Genomic DNA, 17,317 nt, shown 5'->3' on the forward strand with positions numbered 1-17,317 from the left:
ATTTTCTATGAAAACACCTGGATCATGTTCTTGTGTTGTTTATCACTGAGGCAAACTTGTTAATTACAATTTATGAATATATACTATATCAAATGTAGTTATACGTGGCAGAGTATTGGTGACTCACTAATGTCCAATGAAGTTGATCATTTTTGATCCACACCCATGCAAACATTTAAAAACGGCCTTTAAATACATGCCCACTGTAGTGGACACTATGCACCAAAGGGTTAACTGGTGGGCACGGCGTGGACATTACTTGTGTTACTTGGAGAAAAGCGTCTGCTAAATGACAGTAATGATGCCGGTAATTTAGTCATTTGTTTTAATGCATAAAATAAATATGTACAGATACATCTGAGCTTGGTAGCAGTTAATTTAGTGTTAAATAATATTTCTTTCTAGTTGCTGGGTCCTCGGATGGGCGGTGCAGAGGGACACAATCACTGCTATTAACCAGGTGGACAAGGAGTTGTGGGAAATAAAGACCATCTGGACAGAAATTAGGACAACAATAAAAACGCATTGTGTAAATAAAAGGAAATCCACCTCTTGTGTGTTTTATTAGCGTTGTATCACTTCTAGACCTCCAGCCTCCCGTCTTCTTCCCGCTCTGCTTGAATGAAGGACCAAAGCTACTTTTCACACTGACTGCTACATGCTGGCAGCAGACTGTCCACCTTATTTAGCTGGATGTATTTTATAGCATGTAAGTTTGTTTCACTATGACAGAACATATTTTAGTGGTTGAGGTTCTTATTAATATCATCTCCCTTTTTCCTGAAATTCCTATTGTTCCCCCCTGATGGGTTGTGGTTGAGTGCCTTGCATGGCAGCTTCCACCATCAGTGTGTGAATGTGTGTGTGAATGGGTGAATGTGATGTATGATGTAAAGCGCTTTGGGTATCATCCCAGGTACAGTAAAGCGCTACATAAATACGGACCATTTACCATTTCTGCCTGTGCATCCCAACTTGCCCAGCCAAGTCTTTTCATCAGTCTGCATTGCTTTAGAGAGAAAATAGAATGTAATTGTTACGCCCTTCCATACCCCTGAGTCGGGTCGTAACAGTAATGCATGTAGCTGAGGGCAGATGGATTTGTAAATGGAAATAATTGGAAGCTTCTGAGAGTGCTCTGAGCATGGACTCATTGCGCTCCTCCACCTGTGACCTAGAGGTATTAGTGCCATGTGAACCTATAAACTCTCTTTATGTTCAAACATGGCGTTTTTATGGATATATTGTGACTCACACTAAAGTCCTATCAACTGAACACTACTGGGATTTGGACTGGGGTGGTGGTTCATCCCCAGTCACACCTCTCTAGATTTCACAGATGCTACCAGAAATGTTGTTAAGGTCTTCCAGCAGAATCCCAGATGGCACGCTTTACAACACTCCTCGTTTTGAGGAATTTTCATTTGAAGGACTTCAACACAACTTGTTTTAAGACGTTTCTCACCTCTCTAAAGTCTAGATATTTTTTCTTATTTCAGGAAATCTTACCAAGTGTAATTATCTCACTGCACTGGCAGATTATTTCACGTGATTATAGTCTAAATCTTCTCAATTTAAGTGTTTGCTCAAATTTAGAGAGATAATTTTTGCTTTGACTAACCTTTCCTCCAGGCTGAAGGTCTAGTCTACTTAATCCTACCAAGGTTAACAATTTACTAATTTGGTTTTTAAATTACACAGCAGGCCACTCATCCAGAACCAGGTTTTCTTGGGGATCCTACCAGATGTGAGCTGTCCTAACAACATAACTCTTGACATCACCTGAGCTCTCAAACCCTTCCATTGAGGATTGTAGGGTTTGGACCAGACTGCACAACCATCTACTAACATTATGGAATTAAAAAAAAACAAAAAACAGAACAATATTAAGTTTTTCAGTGGGAACTGTCTCATAGTTACATCCCATCAGTGTTTAAAAACTTGGGTCACTGTGGTTTCAGGACTGAGTCACATCAGTGGGATGACTTGAATGGAAAAGCAAAGCTGGTTTTCTTTCCATCTCACCAGTATGAACCAAGGTTTGCACTGCGTGGGATGTTTGAACTAGTAAGACCATGTGTGTATCTGGTGATGGCTAGCGGCATCTGCGGTCTCACAAAAGAATCTTTTCTTATCAGTGTCCCTGCTAAACATCTCACTATCACTCCACCCTGTATCTCTTTATGCTGTGTGATGGCCAGCATCAAATAACTTTTCATAAACTCACTCAGAACAACTTGATGGAAAAAAGGTAGACTGAATATTATTCATGAAAAAAAAAAAAACAAAAAAAAACTTACTGTCAAATAACTGCCTGAGGGAAACTAAATGTTATTTGCTAAACATCCAAAAAGAAGACAAATTAAAAGCCAATTACTTTTTTAATAGAAAGATCAGCACTCAAAATTCACATCATCCCTTTTTGCTTATTTTCTTTTATCCAGCAGAGTAATTCAAGTGTAACAGTTATTCCAGCATTTCAGACTATTTAAGACAATCCACAAAAAATATCAACACTTATAAAAATAGAACTTTTTTAGTAACGTATTAAGTAAATTACAGTCTGATTGACATGCCAGCAGATGGACCACACTGGTGGCTACATTAAACACAAAGAAAGGAAAATCTTACAGAATTATGTATTATTCAAGGAAATAATTCTTATATACAGAACAAAACCAGCAAGTAAAATCATGAAATGAGCTGTTGCAACAGTGCAGAGAGTTTAAGACTCTTCAAGTTAAAAGGCTCAGGAGAGAAAAGGATGTGAGAGAACTTATAAATCTATCAATACACTTCTTTTTTTAAAAACGTAAACTTATAATTTACATCCACATATTGGTTGTATTAACCTGTTTGTTGCAAATGCATTCATGATCTGAAGTGTAACACAAGTTGTACATTAATAAAGCAATGCCACATGCACAGTACTAGAAAAAGTTGGGACACCCATTCACATTCATTTGGATTGAATAGGTGTCCCCAAATTTTTGACTGGTACTGTAGTACCTTCCTCGGTAAACCCTTGATATGTTTATGGATACTAAGTACTCATTTAAATGATTTAAAAAAGAAAAAATTAGGCTGCCTTAGTTGAAACTCATTACTATTTGACTAAATATTTAACAAATGAAATACTTCTTTGCATTATTAGAAACATTGTTTGAATCAAAATAAAACAACTATCACATAAATATTTAGTAACCTGTTAATACTTTTGAAATGTCTTGCATTCAGTTTAGCTCTTTAGATCTTGTTTTTTTAGACATAGTACATAAAAAAGTACAAATACATGAATACATATCTGATTTTCATTTATTAGTGAGTGTTTGCTATTAGTGGATCATTGTTCCCCTAAAGTTCAAGTTTCAGATCTAGACAATAAGGTGAAATTAATAAAAGGTCGGGTCATCCATTCATATTGTTGCATGCAGGTGATGATGCTCAACACTCAAGGACTACGTTATCTGTATAGAAGGACATCTTCTTCATCTGATTTCAGTCAACAAGGCCATTTAACTTCAGCCACGTTTAACAGTACCACACAGAAAAAGGGGGAAAATGTAGTGATTATTGAAGAGTACCATAATTGTGTCCATAGTGCCGTTACAGTCACATAGTCCTTGTCTCATGAGTCTGAGGTTGAGATGTTTGCGTTGTCTTGTGCAGTAAATGCATGAACTGTGACAGATCAGGCCCTGAAACTCCAGCTTCTCTGAAAAGGCTGAAAAGGTTTCTTGAGGTTGAAAAGCATGAGATGAGGTTTGAGTCGAGTTTTTTCTGGTATGACAGCAGCTTTGCTTTCCTCAGTGGGAAATCTATTGTGGTAGACCTCTGGGTAGGATTTTTGGAACTGACAAGAGGGAAGAAGTATTATAATGAACACCAAAAACACAGCTTTATTGAGGATTTTGTGGTGACTTATGGATATTCCGTGTAGACTACTAGTTAATTCAGTTAGCCAGCATAAAAATATATATTTCTGGACCAAAAGCATCACAATATTATAAGTTAATCCGCACCCATACTAATAACTATCCACAGTTCAATGTATTTTAAATATATTAGTACATACATTTTAAATGAAAAAGGGCACAGAATGGATCACCACAGATACCATATTTTGACATGCTGATGCTTATGGTATTAGCTACTGACAATATAATTAGCATCCAACTCACTAGGAGCTATTATTATGCTAGCCAAAGCAAAATAAGATTAGCTTCTGTGCACTTATTACATCACCTGAAGGGTGTGGTATGAAACAAAATGTCAAGCTGAAAATCAAAGTTTTTATTGACTAATCTGGCTAGATTACTGCAGTAATTTCAGCAGTTTCTGTTCATTTTGGATTAAATCACCTGAAAAAGGTGCTTTTATTTTCCGTAATTCCTGTCTCAAGATATCCCAGACATTGAAAGGAGACTGAAACATTTAGATGTTGTCAGACAGAAGTACTTAAAGGTGATGTCTGACTGAAATAAAACTGTTGGATCATCAAATAAAACGGTCATCGTGATAGTTGTCAGCGCCCCAAGCAAATATTAGCATTTCAATCCCTAATGTGCCACAAACAACTTCTGTCCCTTTTTTTATTCATTCATTTTATTGATTTATTTATTTTAATTTACTCTAATTTATGTATTTATTTTACATTATTTGTCTATTTCTATTAATTCAAGATAAATTTGTTTCACATTTAATTGTACTTCATTTCAGTCTTTATCTTTTTGCTATTTTTTTCAGATTTTGTTTACTGTAATTATTTTGTTTTTCTATCATTGCAAATGAATTTAGGAGTTAAAGAGTAACTAGCAAATTTAACCACTATACAGTGTAGATTCTATGACGACTTTACATGATTAAATCTATCATTCAAGAGTCGGTGCATCAAGGGTTTTTACCTGAACTACAAATCATCCATTTTGGGAAGAACTCTAAAATTCAAAATCCACAACGTAGACTATCAGCTAAAACAAATGTTAACTAAACCTGTTTGATGCTATGCCTGCAGAGAAGCTAAGCAGCTTGGTAACCTTGCATTGAGCTGGTGGGCATTGAACTTTCTGTTTACATATCTTGTCGCTATTTACCAAGTATTTTTTATAGTGCTAATTTATGGATCTAAAAGAGATCAGAAAGCTAATTAGCCTTGTCAGGAATATCAGTTATATAAAATATATAATCAAAGATAAAATTAGTTGTGATTTGGTCAATGACTGATTTAAAGTCCATGTCATCACAGGACCGTGTCAGAACTAAATGAAGTCTTATCCAGGCTGCATGGTGGTGTAGCGGTTGGTGCCACTGCCTCACAGCAAGAAGGTCATTGGTTTGAGCCTGGGCTCTCCTGTTTGGGCTAAATTTAAAATGTTTTATTTCCATGGAAATTCTTCACAACATTGTTTGTGTTCTGGCTTTTTGCCGATTGTTACTTGTCATTATTCTCCTAAAATACAAATGCAGCTGACCAGCTGTTGCCACTACACAACTACACATTAGTGTTCTCTACAGCTTCTCGTCCAGTACATGTGGCAGCCATTAATATATTTTGTTGTACTGAAAATAGGTTGCATCACTTTTGTTTTTTTGGTGGTTGTTTATTTAGTTTTACAGCAACAACTATGCAGTTTTTATTAAACACTTTCACAGCATTTGAATAACTTTAACCTTGCACAAGCCTACCTGTTTGAGCCTTTTTCTTTTGTCTTTAAGAGGGAGTTCTTCGTCTGCAATCAGGCCTTCCAGCAACTGCTGCAGAGGGGTCTGCGTACCTATTACCTTCTGCTCCTCAGACTCCACCCTGTTGATCTGTTTAAAAAAGGCTGGCGAGGCGCTGAAATCTGTATCTGAACCTGCATATTTGATCTGATGGAAGACAGAAGAAATTCTGCATTATTGTCCAAACTGTATTTTCATTAATAAAATTAGGATATTATACAAACAATACAGCTCTGAGGTCAAATATAAAACTTTGAAAGCAACAAACAACCACTAGCTGATGGTTTTCTTTCTCTCCCGATTTGAGTAATTTAATCTAATGATTTTTGCTTTGTGCAGCTGCAGCTGGTCCATCAATTATGAATGAGAGTTCCTTCCATGCCATCTTTCATATTTTCCACTCGATAAACGGAAATAAAAATTACTCTAAGTCTGGTTACCCAGGGATCTCAAGTTCTACAAGCTCAGTTCAGGTTTTTCTTTCTGTTTGGTTTTAAACATTTTAGTTTTATATGAAAAGCAGTCATTAGACATAGAGGCTACAACATTTGCATTAACAGCACATGAAGTTCAGCCTTAAGCATCTTCTATACGACTGAAAGATAAAAATTAGGCCTCCATTTGCAGGCCAAACAATCTTCAACAGTGATCCACTATCCATTCTTTATTTTCTGATTTGTTATCCAATATTGAAGACATACACACATTGATGAAGTGAAATTATTGAACTCAAAGCGATAAAACAAAGCTTTCAAAAACACTACTCATCTTTTAATGAAAACGATCAAGAGAGCAGGAACAATATCTTAGAGAAATTTCCACAATTTTAGTCACACACTACTGAGTCCTTACAGAGCAAAGTGAAGCTGTTTTACAAACCCAGACAGTCAAGCTTCAGAATTATAATAAACTTCCAAGACCCTTAATCCCACGACTGTGTGCATTAGTGGAGATTCTTATCAACAAAAACAGTGTTTACTGGATGTAACTTCAGTTCTAGGAGAAGGTGTTTATCTTATTTTGAGGATGACTGTGCAAAATCTGTCATCACACACACACACACACACATCCCCTTATGACTCATGGGGGTGAAAAAAACAAACAAACAAAAAAGTCTGCAAATGACTTTCTTTTGCTTCGGTATAAAATATGATCAACATACACACGTCTGTAGTTATTGTCCTGCAAGCCAACGATTTTTCCATTTTTCTTACCAATTCCCTTGAATGAAATGTGCTGGTATTGCTGATAAACTAGTAGCTGAGTGGCAGTTTGAATGAAACTAGTCACATGAGAAGGAGAAAACCATCAACTTCTCATAACTTTAAGCCTTTAAGAAGCCGTTTGGGCTCTCCAACTCTGGAGAGCAGAGAAATTTTAATGTTGTGGGAAGGTTTTGTTTGAAGAACATTACTTTTTTGAAAAAGAAAAACAGGAAATTAGCCTGAAATGCATTGCACAGGTGAGGCTTATATGAACGGACATTAAGGCCTGGTTGACTCGGCTGCAGGGAACAGATAAGCTCCGATTCCAAAACACTCAGAAAAAGTGTGATTTCTTTGTCTGCTTAGAACACATTACACCACCAAAACTTAATAGAGCAAATAGTTCACTGTTACTGAACAGTTCTTTTATGAACATTATCTACCAGTTGAAAGTTTGGACACATTTTCCCTTTAAATCTAATGGGAAAGTGTGTCCAAACATTTGACTGCCACTGTGTAGTCGAACCTGGAAGTGCTAAATTTGCCAGATGAATGTCCCACGTCATTTGTGTCAAGACTGAAGCCAGCAGCTGATGCAGGAGAAGCTGGGTGGATGTAACTAATGCAAAAAAAAAGCTTATGAGTCAAACAACCAGAATAGAAAATGAGAACGTGACGTCACCACTGCTTTGTCTGCTATTTTGGGAGAACCCGGCTACTGTTTCCATCAACACTTTCAGCCTTCTCACTAGTAAACTGTGTTGAAAACACGTCTAAAACATGAGGAAAAGAAACATCTTTACTGAGATAACAAGAGGGGAAAAGCTGTTACGATGCAAACACTAATTAATAACTGAAATTCTCTTTAACAACATGCAGTTCAGATTTAGATGCGTTGCCACCTGTTTCAGTCTCAGAAGTCTGTGTTTACCTGGTGTTCCCACACCTGTCATGAATTTAAAAACTACCGATCATAAAATGTTCATCATTTCACAGCCAGATGAATGAAGACCTGCATGTCTGCAAACTGTCGGCTGCAAATACACCAACATACTGCAAATATATGCTAATTTAATACTTGTTTTTCTGATATTTTGATTCTGAAATCAAATATATTATCTGTTCATCTGTGTGGATTCATTTCTAATGAATGAATATTTTTGGAGTAGGAAAAGATAAATGTACAAATGTCCATGATTTACTAGTAAATTTAATACATCTTTAAGCAAATGGAGCAGTTGAAATATGAAAGCAAGCAAAAATATGGGGAGGTATACTCATTACATAACCAATAAAATATACAAAAAAAACCCAAACAAACAAACAAAAAAAACCTTTATGGGATTTGAATTCATATCTACCGTGAAAAACAGTCCTGAATGTTGTGACCAAACATCTGGCAGAACAACACTGGGACTCATAATCAGAGAACAACAAACATCAGTCTGTTGGAGGAAAGTGATTTTCTCATCTGCTCATGGGAGTTTCATCCAGATCGGTACCGCTGCATTTGAAATCATGCACAGTAACTCTTTTTACATGAATTCTCATGTGTACCACCTCAACTGTTCTCTTATCCTGTTCATCTAGCTCAGTGGTTACTAATCTTTTCTCCTCAGGGACCCCCTTCATGCATATACTAAAATGCCATGGACCCCTGCTCCACCCTGTGTTTAAACCATGCTGGTTTTAGGCTTTCAAAGGTGAAATTCTCAACCTAAATCATGTATTTTTGTTGAGTCTTGTCCTTTGATAAAGCCAAAGTTAAATGTACAACATACAGCCTCACTTTTATTCAGCAAAATATGGAAAATTTGTGGACATTAATCTCAATGAATTCAAAGCCTCGGAGACCCCCTTGGGGTGTCCCGGAACCCAGGTTGGGAACCACTGATTAGCTGACATGTTGTACATGCAGCCATCTTTACTTCTGCTCACATAAAGTCAAAACTGTCCTTTATGTCCAACCCACTGTAAGCCAGAATCACCGTGAAAAGTTTCTGCAGAAGTCCGCTGTTCTCTGGGATGCGTTTATCCAACATATTCACTGCACCGAGACGGAAAAGGAGGATGAAAATCTGCTGCTTAATTTCCTTTTTGTGTGCTGATCGTGAAGCTGCTGCTGCAGCCGAGGACACAACTCGGTAAAAAATGATAAGATGAAATACTCCTCAGAAATTGAGAATAAGACGGAGATAAAAAAAAAAAAAAGAAGAGATGTAACAGAACGCAGGTTCCCCTAAAACGGTGAATCAATCCCGCAGTTCTGTGCGTGGTGACGTCAGTGCGCATTCTCTGTAGACCTTTCTTGCAAACTGCCACCGCTTATCAGTTAATCAACAAGAAGATGGACTGACCTGAGCTCGTTTGAGGTGTGACAGATGCTCCTCAACCTGGCGGCGTAGTTTAGCGTTAACTTGGAAGATGGCGTTGTGGTGCTCCATCATGAAGGTCACCAGTTTGGTTGCAAGTAACTCGTCCAGGTCCATGTCGTCTGCCGAGCCCAGAACGCAGTGAGAGAACATCTGCACCATCTGAGACATGATCGCAGTGGGAGATGGACAGGAGGATAATTAACTCTATTGATTAAATATACACAATCAGAACGTCTACAGCCAAAATAAACAGTGTTAGTCGTTTCGTAAATGTTGATTTTTGTCGTTTACAGGCTTTTGTAGCAAGCACAACTTTCAGCCTTCACTTCGTGACTTGGGCCTCATTGTTACACATGTAAACTTTAGGAGCCACAAAGTAAGCAAACACAAACTGTTCGAAAGGCTGAAATTGAACTTTATTACTTATAAATAATAATATGCTATTTATTCTGGACCACAGCTGCCTATGAAATCATATTTCTTTTAAGTACATAACAAAAATACAAGAATGACTCCTGAAATATTCCCAGATGCAAGTTTCACCTTCCTTTAATTTACACTGGTTCTATTTGTGGCTTCTGGTAACGAAATCTACGTTCTTAGGGGTCGTGATACTTAGGAGTGCCAGACACCTGGCACCTATAGCAGGAATGTTTGCAGTGACTGTGAAGTTCATCCTTTGGGACTAGACTGTATTTTATTTTCATGAATAACCTTTTCCTTTATCCACAGCATGCCAAATGTGTTGGGATGAGCAGAAATGTGAAAAACAACCAAACACAATAACTTTCTAACTCTCAACTTCAATCTAACTTGTCAGAAGGTGGACACATTTCTTTCCACGTAAAGGTTAATGAGTGGATTTATCTTTTGGTCACACATGTAAATGAATTTATTTTCAGTAATAACTGCTTCAGGGATTCTCTGATGACAGCTTTAGCTTTTCTTCAATGTGAATACTGAATTCTGTGACAGCCGTATGTGTTTTGACAATATTCCATCCTAACATGTTGGCTAACTGAAAACAAGTAAGTTTGTTAATCTGACTGTTCCTTTTATCAGATCATGCTGGGATGTGGGATGTTACCTAAACAACTGAACTCAGTAAGCCACAGAAGCAGAAAAATGGATATAGTGAATAAACCGTAGTAATGAGTACCAGTGTGCGGGTAGCAATAGTGTCATTAAGTGGAGGCAGCTGGGGATTCTGGCAGACACGGGCCATGAGACGCAGTAAAAGCTGGAGGCGTCTTCGGTTGGGTGGTGGCAGCAGGAGGCAGCTGACTTGTAGTGCCTCAGTGGCTACATCCTTCTCCTGCAGCAGACCTGCAATGATTTAATGAGAGAAGAGTTCTGCTCTCTGAGGTCAAAGCACAAGGCAAAGATTAAATGAACATCAGCAAATATTTATCTATTGCTGTGTTCAAATATTGTAGTGGGTTCACTAAAATATTTAGCATTAACATTCACTTACTGAGAATGTTGACAAAGACCTCATATAGATGGAAAGTCAGCAGCGGCTCTTTGAGTCTCTGGAAATAATCTGCTACTGTCCTCAGAACATCTCTTTCGAAACCAGGGTACACCGGTTGTCTGCTTTCATTGCCATTAGGCCCTGAGGGAAAAGTCAAATGAAGGTTTATTGCTCATCACAAGGATTGTTAAATAAATATACAAAGTAAAAAATTCTGGACAGGTAAATGATAATGGTGGAGGTCAGCCAAAGGGTAATACATGTTAGAAAACTAAATGCATGCAACCACTTTTCCAGCATGATTAAAAATGATGACTTCAAAGAGAAATGATAAATTAAGGTATATACTTGCTTTAATGTTTTATAGAAGTTTAAAGCAAAGTTCACACTACAAGATCTCCAGTGTTGCATAGTTGCACAGTTCAGATCACACTGTGAGCTTCCCCTGTGATCTGGACCTAAACAACAAAGCAGGTTTAACATGTCCAGGGTTTCTTTACGTGGTCTGGGTCAGCTAATCTTGCCAAGCCCAATATGATTGATGTAGTTTGGTGAGTTTGATATGCTGATCACAGCATGATACGACCTGGTAAAAAGTGAACTAGCTTCTTGATACTAGAAATCCCGTGCTGAACCCTGAAGTTACCTCGATAAACCACTAACCCCTCTTCACAGTATTGGCCCCAGGAGCTTTGAAGTCCTGGTGGATTCACACTTCACAAGTGATAAGCAGCAGGGAGTCAAATTTAACCGAGACATCAGCAGTTCCAGCTGTCTTCCAGACATGTCTCAGCCATCATTAAAGTTACACAGGGATATGAGCTTCTCCACAGCCTCTTTGTAACTCCTCACTCAAACTTCTTCCTCCACTGACTGTCCAGAATATCAAGTACTAGGTCGGAGACTGACTTTCCCCACAACATTTGTGATATGAAAAAATTGGCTTTTTAAACTTTATAGTGTGAACTTGGCTTTATTATCTCCTACAGATGTTTTACTCCAATGCTCTTTTTGTGTCTACAGATGTTGAAGAAGTCCTAAACAAAAATTGATCTCTTTTTATTTCATGACAATGATTTAAATCAGCAAAATAAATAAATAAATACTCACATTTAGCAAGACATTTCATCGCTGATACCACCCAATAAGGCATGTCCTCTGGAAAAGCATAGACAATAAATTAATCCTATCATTTTAGGTAAAAAAAAAGAGAGGTAAAATGCCCCTCTGGATGTGAACCAATGCACCTTACCGGCTTTGTTCTCCAGTACAACTACGCCTGTTTTATTAACACTGACGACATTGTGAACAATGTGCTTGCCGTTCACATGTGCTGGGTTTAAAACGCCATCCAAGGTCTTCAAACCCAGAACTCTCTGTAAACTAAAACAGCAGAGTTGGTGTCAAAGCATATAGACAAGCAACAACCTGCATGAATTACTGAAGCGTCTTACAAGTCACAGAAAATAAAAACATACTGTGCGATTGTCATCGACTTCCAGATGTGGTCCACCTGCTTTGGAGTTACTTCTTTCCTGCGGATGAGCTTGCATTCGTGAACATCTCCAATAGCAACGCTGTGTCTTTTATTCCACAGATCTGAAGTCTGAGTGAAATGAAGACAATAAATTACAAACGGAATCCTCACTTGTTAAGCCTGCATGTAGATTCCCTTCACTTTAATTTAATATTATTTGTATAGTGAAAATTCACAACAGCAACATCTCCGGACACTTCAGCTCAGCTCAGTACAATTCATTCCACTCCAACTATAGTCCAATAAATTCCACATTAGTTCAGTTTACAATAACTGTGTTCATATAAGTCAATTCATAAAAACTACACACTATATGTTGTTTTTAGAAGGTATTAGACACTGCACGCTTCTTTCACTGGAAAGCACAAGACTAGCTGTTGACTACCGATGTTATATTCAACTCCACCTCCATCTCATGAACCGGAAAAGCTGCAAGCATTGTTTTAACACTTCACGCGACCACACCAACCCAGGCCTCATTACATCATCTGTGCATCTCGAGCTTTTCAGGGGAATTTTCTACATCTATCACTGCCTTAAAAGGGTTTCTATGGTATTGTCAATCATAGGTTTTTGAGAGATTAGATTAATTCAGAAAACAGATTAAATAAAAACCATCACATTAAAATGATCTTAGATTAGATCACACTTAGTTTAGATACATTTAGCTATATATTCACACAGCGACAAACACACACTTAATACATTCACAGACATACATATACACAGACACACGCACACTTTAGACAGGAATAAATAATTCTACTGACAAGTGTAGAGTGTGAAAGCCACCCCATGAATTATTACAGGAAGTGGAATTCCACATATTTAATGCTGCAGCACCTACACAAGTGGTGTGAACCAGTTGGAGCAGCAGTCATATATCTCTTCACTGATGTCCCCCTCAGAAGTGTCTTGGTATTAAAAGTAATTCCAGATATTCATATAAACTCATGACCATACCATCAGGACTAAAAAATCCCACAGCCATTGAACCGATGCAACACTGCTAAGCTTTCTACAAACAAGATGAAAAGCTAAAAATGTCCATGTCCAGGGCCAAAAATTTTAATACAACTTAATAAACACAGCGACACAATCCCTTTCCTGGTTGCAAAGGACCCCCTTTTCATCTACATTTCAAATTTGAACAAAGAGCTGGAAACTTTAACAGTGATTTAAACACTGACAAATGAAAACCGCAACACGGAGTTGAGAGCATCCTTTATTAAACACTGAGTCAAGGATGAGACAAGAGATAATGAAGTAATGAAGGCTTGTTTACACTTCCCCTCACATGCATCCTACACAGACAGCAAACGAAGCTCTTTTTGAATCCATCAATGTTTTGATGCAGTGAATCGATCTCACAGCAGTCGTGTCAAAGCGACTCTGTGTTTCACGACACAGGACACCGTTTCTCAGAGTGCAACATTAAAAACATTCCCCTGTAGACTGTACTGCACTGGTCCATATAAAATATCCCTGTAATTTCACCATGCTCTGTATAACCTTGCGAGCAGAATCATATAATAGGCAGCAACAGCCAGTAACTGAAATAGTAAAATTACAGATTATCAGTGTCATTTGCTCCCTTTTAATTTGCATATGTATGCCTATTCATAACAAAAACACAGGAGAGGTTGGAGCTCCATTGGTTCCTTCTTACCATGACAGCAGACTTGATAGGTGCAACATTTTCCTGTTGCGGCAGCTCCTCGTAATCATCCCAGCGGATGAGTCTGGGCAGGTCACTGCTGTCTTTCAACAGAGGTCGTGTCGGAAGAGATTTGAGAGGACTCAGTGTGGGAAACCTGGTGAGAAAGACAATAGCTCTTAGTTCAGCTATTTGGGGGGAAAACATAAAAAAATAGAAGCTGCACTCTGTTTAACTGTGTACATTAATTGTCTTCTTGTGTCTTGTGTAAGGATTTGGTGCTCACTGAACATGGTGGAGCCCACGATCTTAGCATTAGCTGCTAATGTAAGACGTAATAAGCTGCTAAAATCGTTTACAAGTGAAGGTAATGAATGAAAAAAAGTTATATTAGTGATATTAGAAGTGACACAGGCAAACTTTCAATTGTGTACACATGCTAATTTCTCGCTGAGCATCTGCAAGTCACGTGAGAGTTGGGTTACTGTTGTCATCAGAAAAGAAAACATAAAAAAAGTCGACCTCCGAGTTTTATGAGTTGATATTGGAATTAATTAAATTTGAACTGCTTCAAATCGTTTAATCCATTTTTAAACCTGCCTATATTTAACCCATAAGAGCCCGACGTAACATATATGTTACATTCAGTTTCTGAGACATTTTGCTTCAATTTATGGTATAAACTTTGCTCAAAATCCTGTTGAACACAATCTGGTACTTGTCTTCTGTCCCCTAATAGATACCCAGAAGCAGAAAACCATATTTAAAAAATTTGTCTTTTCTTACCATTTTTTCATGGGTCGGGCCTTAACGGATTAAAAAACAAAACAAAAACACAAACAAAAAAAAAATAAAAACAAACAAAACATTCTTTTTCTTTAAATAATCATCCTGTACTATCAAAGTGTCAAAGACTGAGTTATTTTGCACCTGTACAGGTGACTGTTGTCTTCAAAGTCCTCTGTCCCATGGCGTCCTTTGATGTCTTCTATCACATGGGCCTTGAGGAACTTCCTGAGCAGCTGCAGTGTTTGGTAGCGAGTAACTTCAGGTCCAAAGTTGTAGTTGTGTCTCAGCAACTCGTGCAGATAATCCACAGCCTCGGATCCTGTGAAACTGCTGTCATAGCAACGGAAGTGCGCCCAGTGCCTTCGTAATGGCATGCCTCCACGAAAAAGTTTAATGGTTTCATTCCACTGCATCAAAGGGAGACATAAACATAGCACTTGAAGAATGTGGTTAAAAAAGAAAAATAAATAAAAAACCAGACAAAAACAATACCAGATGACATGGAAAAAAAAACAAAACAAAACAAAACAAAACAAACAAACAAAAAAAAACATAACCCAACATCTCATGGCTAGCATATTTAGTGGGTGTTTATTTGTAATCAGTTCAGCCTCATAAGATCCAAATGGTTGGGGCTATGCCTATAAAAAGTATTTGTGAGTGCACATTAAAGCCTTGTGCTGAATCTAATCTGCTGTGTCAGAACTGTGATGAATTCGATGTTGGGGAAGAAGTCCCACTGAGGCAGATCTGATGAAAAGAGCAGGTGATGAGCTACAGGGAGGTGGCATTAGGGTTGTTCCAATGAAATGATGATGAGCACAGCGCCTAATGTTCCTCCATATTCACAGTGTAAATAGGAAACTTATTAATTTAGACTGGAGGAAGAGTAATTAGTAACTTATTTGAAGTTTGGGGATTTGTTGCTACTTCATTATGGGTTTTGAATGCTGAGTTCACCATAATATCTAGTGGGCAAGTTTAAAACCGGTAAAAGCCAAGAAGCTGGCCTTGTCTCTGTTGAGGGGAAAAGGAACAGGGTTAATATATGATTGAAAGAAGATGAAAGAAAGAAGGTTGATGCCTTAGAGAAAGCAAAGGAGAAAATTAGCTTCCATCCCCTGGGACCTTATTGCGGAGTAACATGGAAAGTTTTCTCAGCTTTTAATAGTTTTCTCTTGATGAACAATGAGGTTAACCTCGTAACATAAATTTTGTCTTAGCTAAAGTGTATCTGTAATGATTGTTTATGATAATCAGCTTAAAAATACAATACTACTACAATATACAACAGTTGAAACAGACAGATGGAAGCTTGTATGAAAGACCTCAACTGTACCTCAACAGATTAGGCTAAAGACAAGGAAGGTTTAAATGCAGACTGGTCAGTAAGACACAAAGCAGCTGGTAGAAATAATAAAATTAGAGACTGTGAATCAAATTTTGTGGCTTTTGTCTTCCCATTGTGCAGTAAAGCTGATTTCATAAGTAACACCTGTCACAAGAAGTCAGAAAAGAAAAGAAATCAAAATACAACTACAGTCTGGTATAAAGCACATATGCAAGATGTTACATAAACAACAACAAAACATACTATTTAATTTGCTTATGAACAATAGATATAAGAACATAAAAAACTTTAGAGTTCAAGGCTGAACTTGTATGAAAGAAAGAAAATATTTGTTATGTGTAATAACATAACAATACGCATGGTTATATAAATACAATTAATGTAGTTTTAAGCTTGTATATCACAAGGCAATATAATAAATTAAGTTCAGTATTGAAAAATATATCTAAATGGCATCAGGCAAGTAGTTACAATAAAGCCTGCGGTATTATGAAAGTAAGCCGAATATATTCATATGAATCGTAGCTATTTTTGAAAAATTATCATCTAAAGGGTCGACTTTTAAATTAGCAAATAACTTAAATAACTAATTCTATCTATGGTAGATAGTAGGGAGTAAAGTGGTACATGGATGACTCCGTAACAGAGCTTGAAATGCCCATAAGTCACCTAAACTGTGATAAACTGATGACTGCTGAACGGTTACTATCAAGTTAAGCTTTTTATGGTCACATTCCTTAAATTACAGACTCACCAGCTTCGTCGCCCGGTACGGCCCAGGTCCGATAACTTCACCTTCCATTGTGAGAGCGAAAACTCGCATTAAGCGTGTGAAAACATGGAATCAAAAACTTTAAAAAACTACTCGCGAAGGAATGCAGAAAACAAGCGTATCTGACCCCTACACAGAGACGTTGCTGCCAACTTTGAATCTTGTGCGTCACGTCATTTGGACGACGTGATTTGACAGCGCTCTGATCACGTGACCTGCAGCGGCTGTCCCTTCGAAGCAGGAGCACTCACACACGCGCGCGCGCGCACACACACAAACACACACAGTACAGCTGAGCACAAACAAAATTAGTATAATGTAGAATATTTTCTTTAACACATTTTTCTTAGATGGTGTTAATTGAACTGCAGAAGAATATACTTGCACCTTAATGCTACGAAAATGAAAATTTCTACTTGGGAAACTGTGTAGGCTA

General features: G+C 37.7%; 1 protein-coding gene across 1 annotated transcript; it reads right to left on the reverse strand.

The window, feature by feature from the left end:
• Positions 1–2,808: 2,808 nt before the first annotated feature.
• Positions 2,809–17,023, reverse strand: depdc1b (DEP domain containing 1B). Its single transcript, XM_041989277.1, has 11 exons — positions 16,864–17,023; positions 14,900–15,165; positions 13,982–14,126; positions 12,254–12,381; positions 12,028–12,158; positions 11,886–11,933; positions 10,776–10,916; positions 10,461–10,627; positions 9,284–9,460; positions 5,686–5,868; positions 2,809–3,853 (listed from the first exon to the last, which is right to left on the reverse strand). Exons 1-11 carry the CDS (start codon positions 16,930–16,932, stop codon positions 3,692–3,694), a joined length of 1,617 nt encoding a protein of 538 aa, XP_041845211.1. The 5' UTR covers positions 16,933–17,023; the 3' UTR covers positions 2,809–3,691.
• Between the last annotated feature and the right edge of the window lie 294 nt (positions 17,024–17,317).

This window comes from Melanotaenia boesemani, chromosome 6 (genome assembly GCF_017639745.1).
Source record: "Melanotaenia boesemani isolate fMelBoe1 chromosome 6, fMelBoe1.pri, whole genome shotgun sequence".
Lineage (NCBI taxonomy): Eukaryota > Metazoa > Chordata > Actinopteri > Atheriniformes > Melanotaeniidae > Melanotaenia > Melanotaenia boesemani.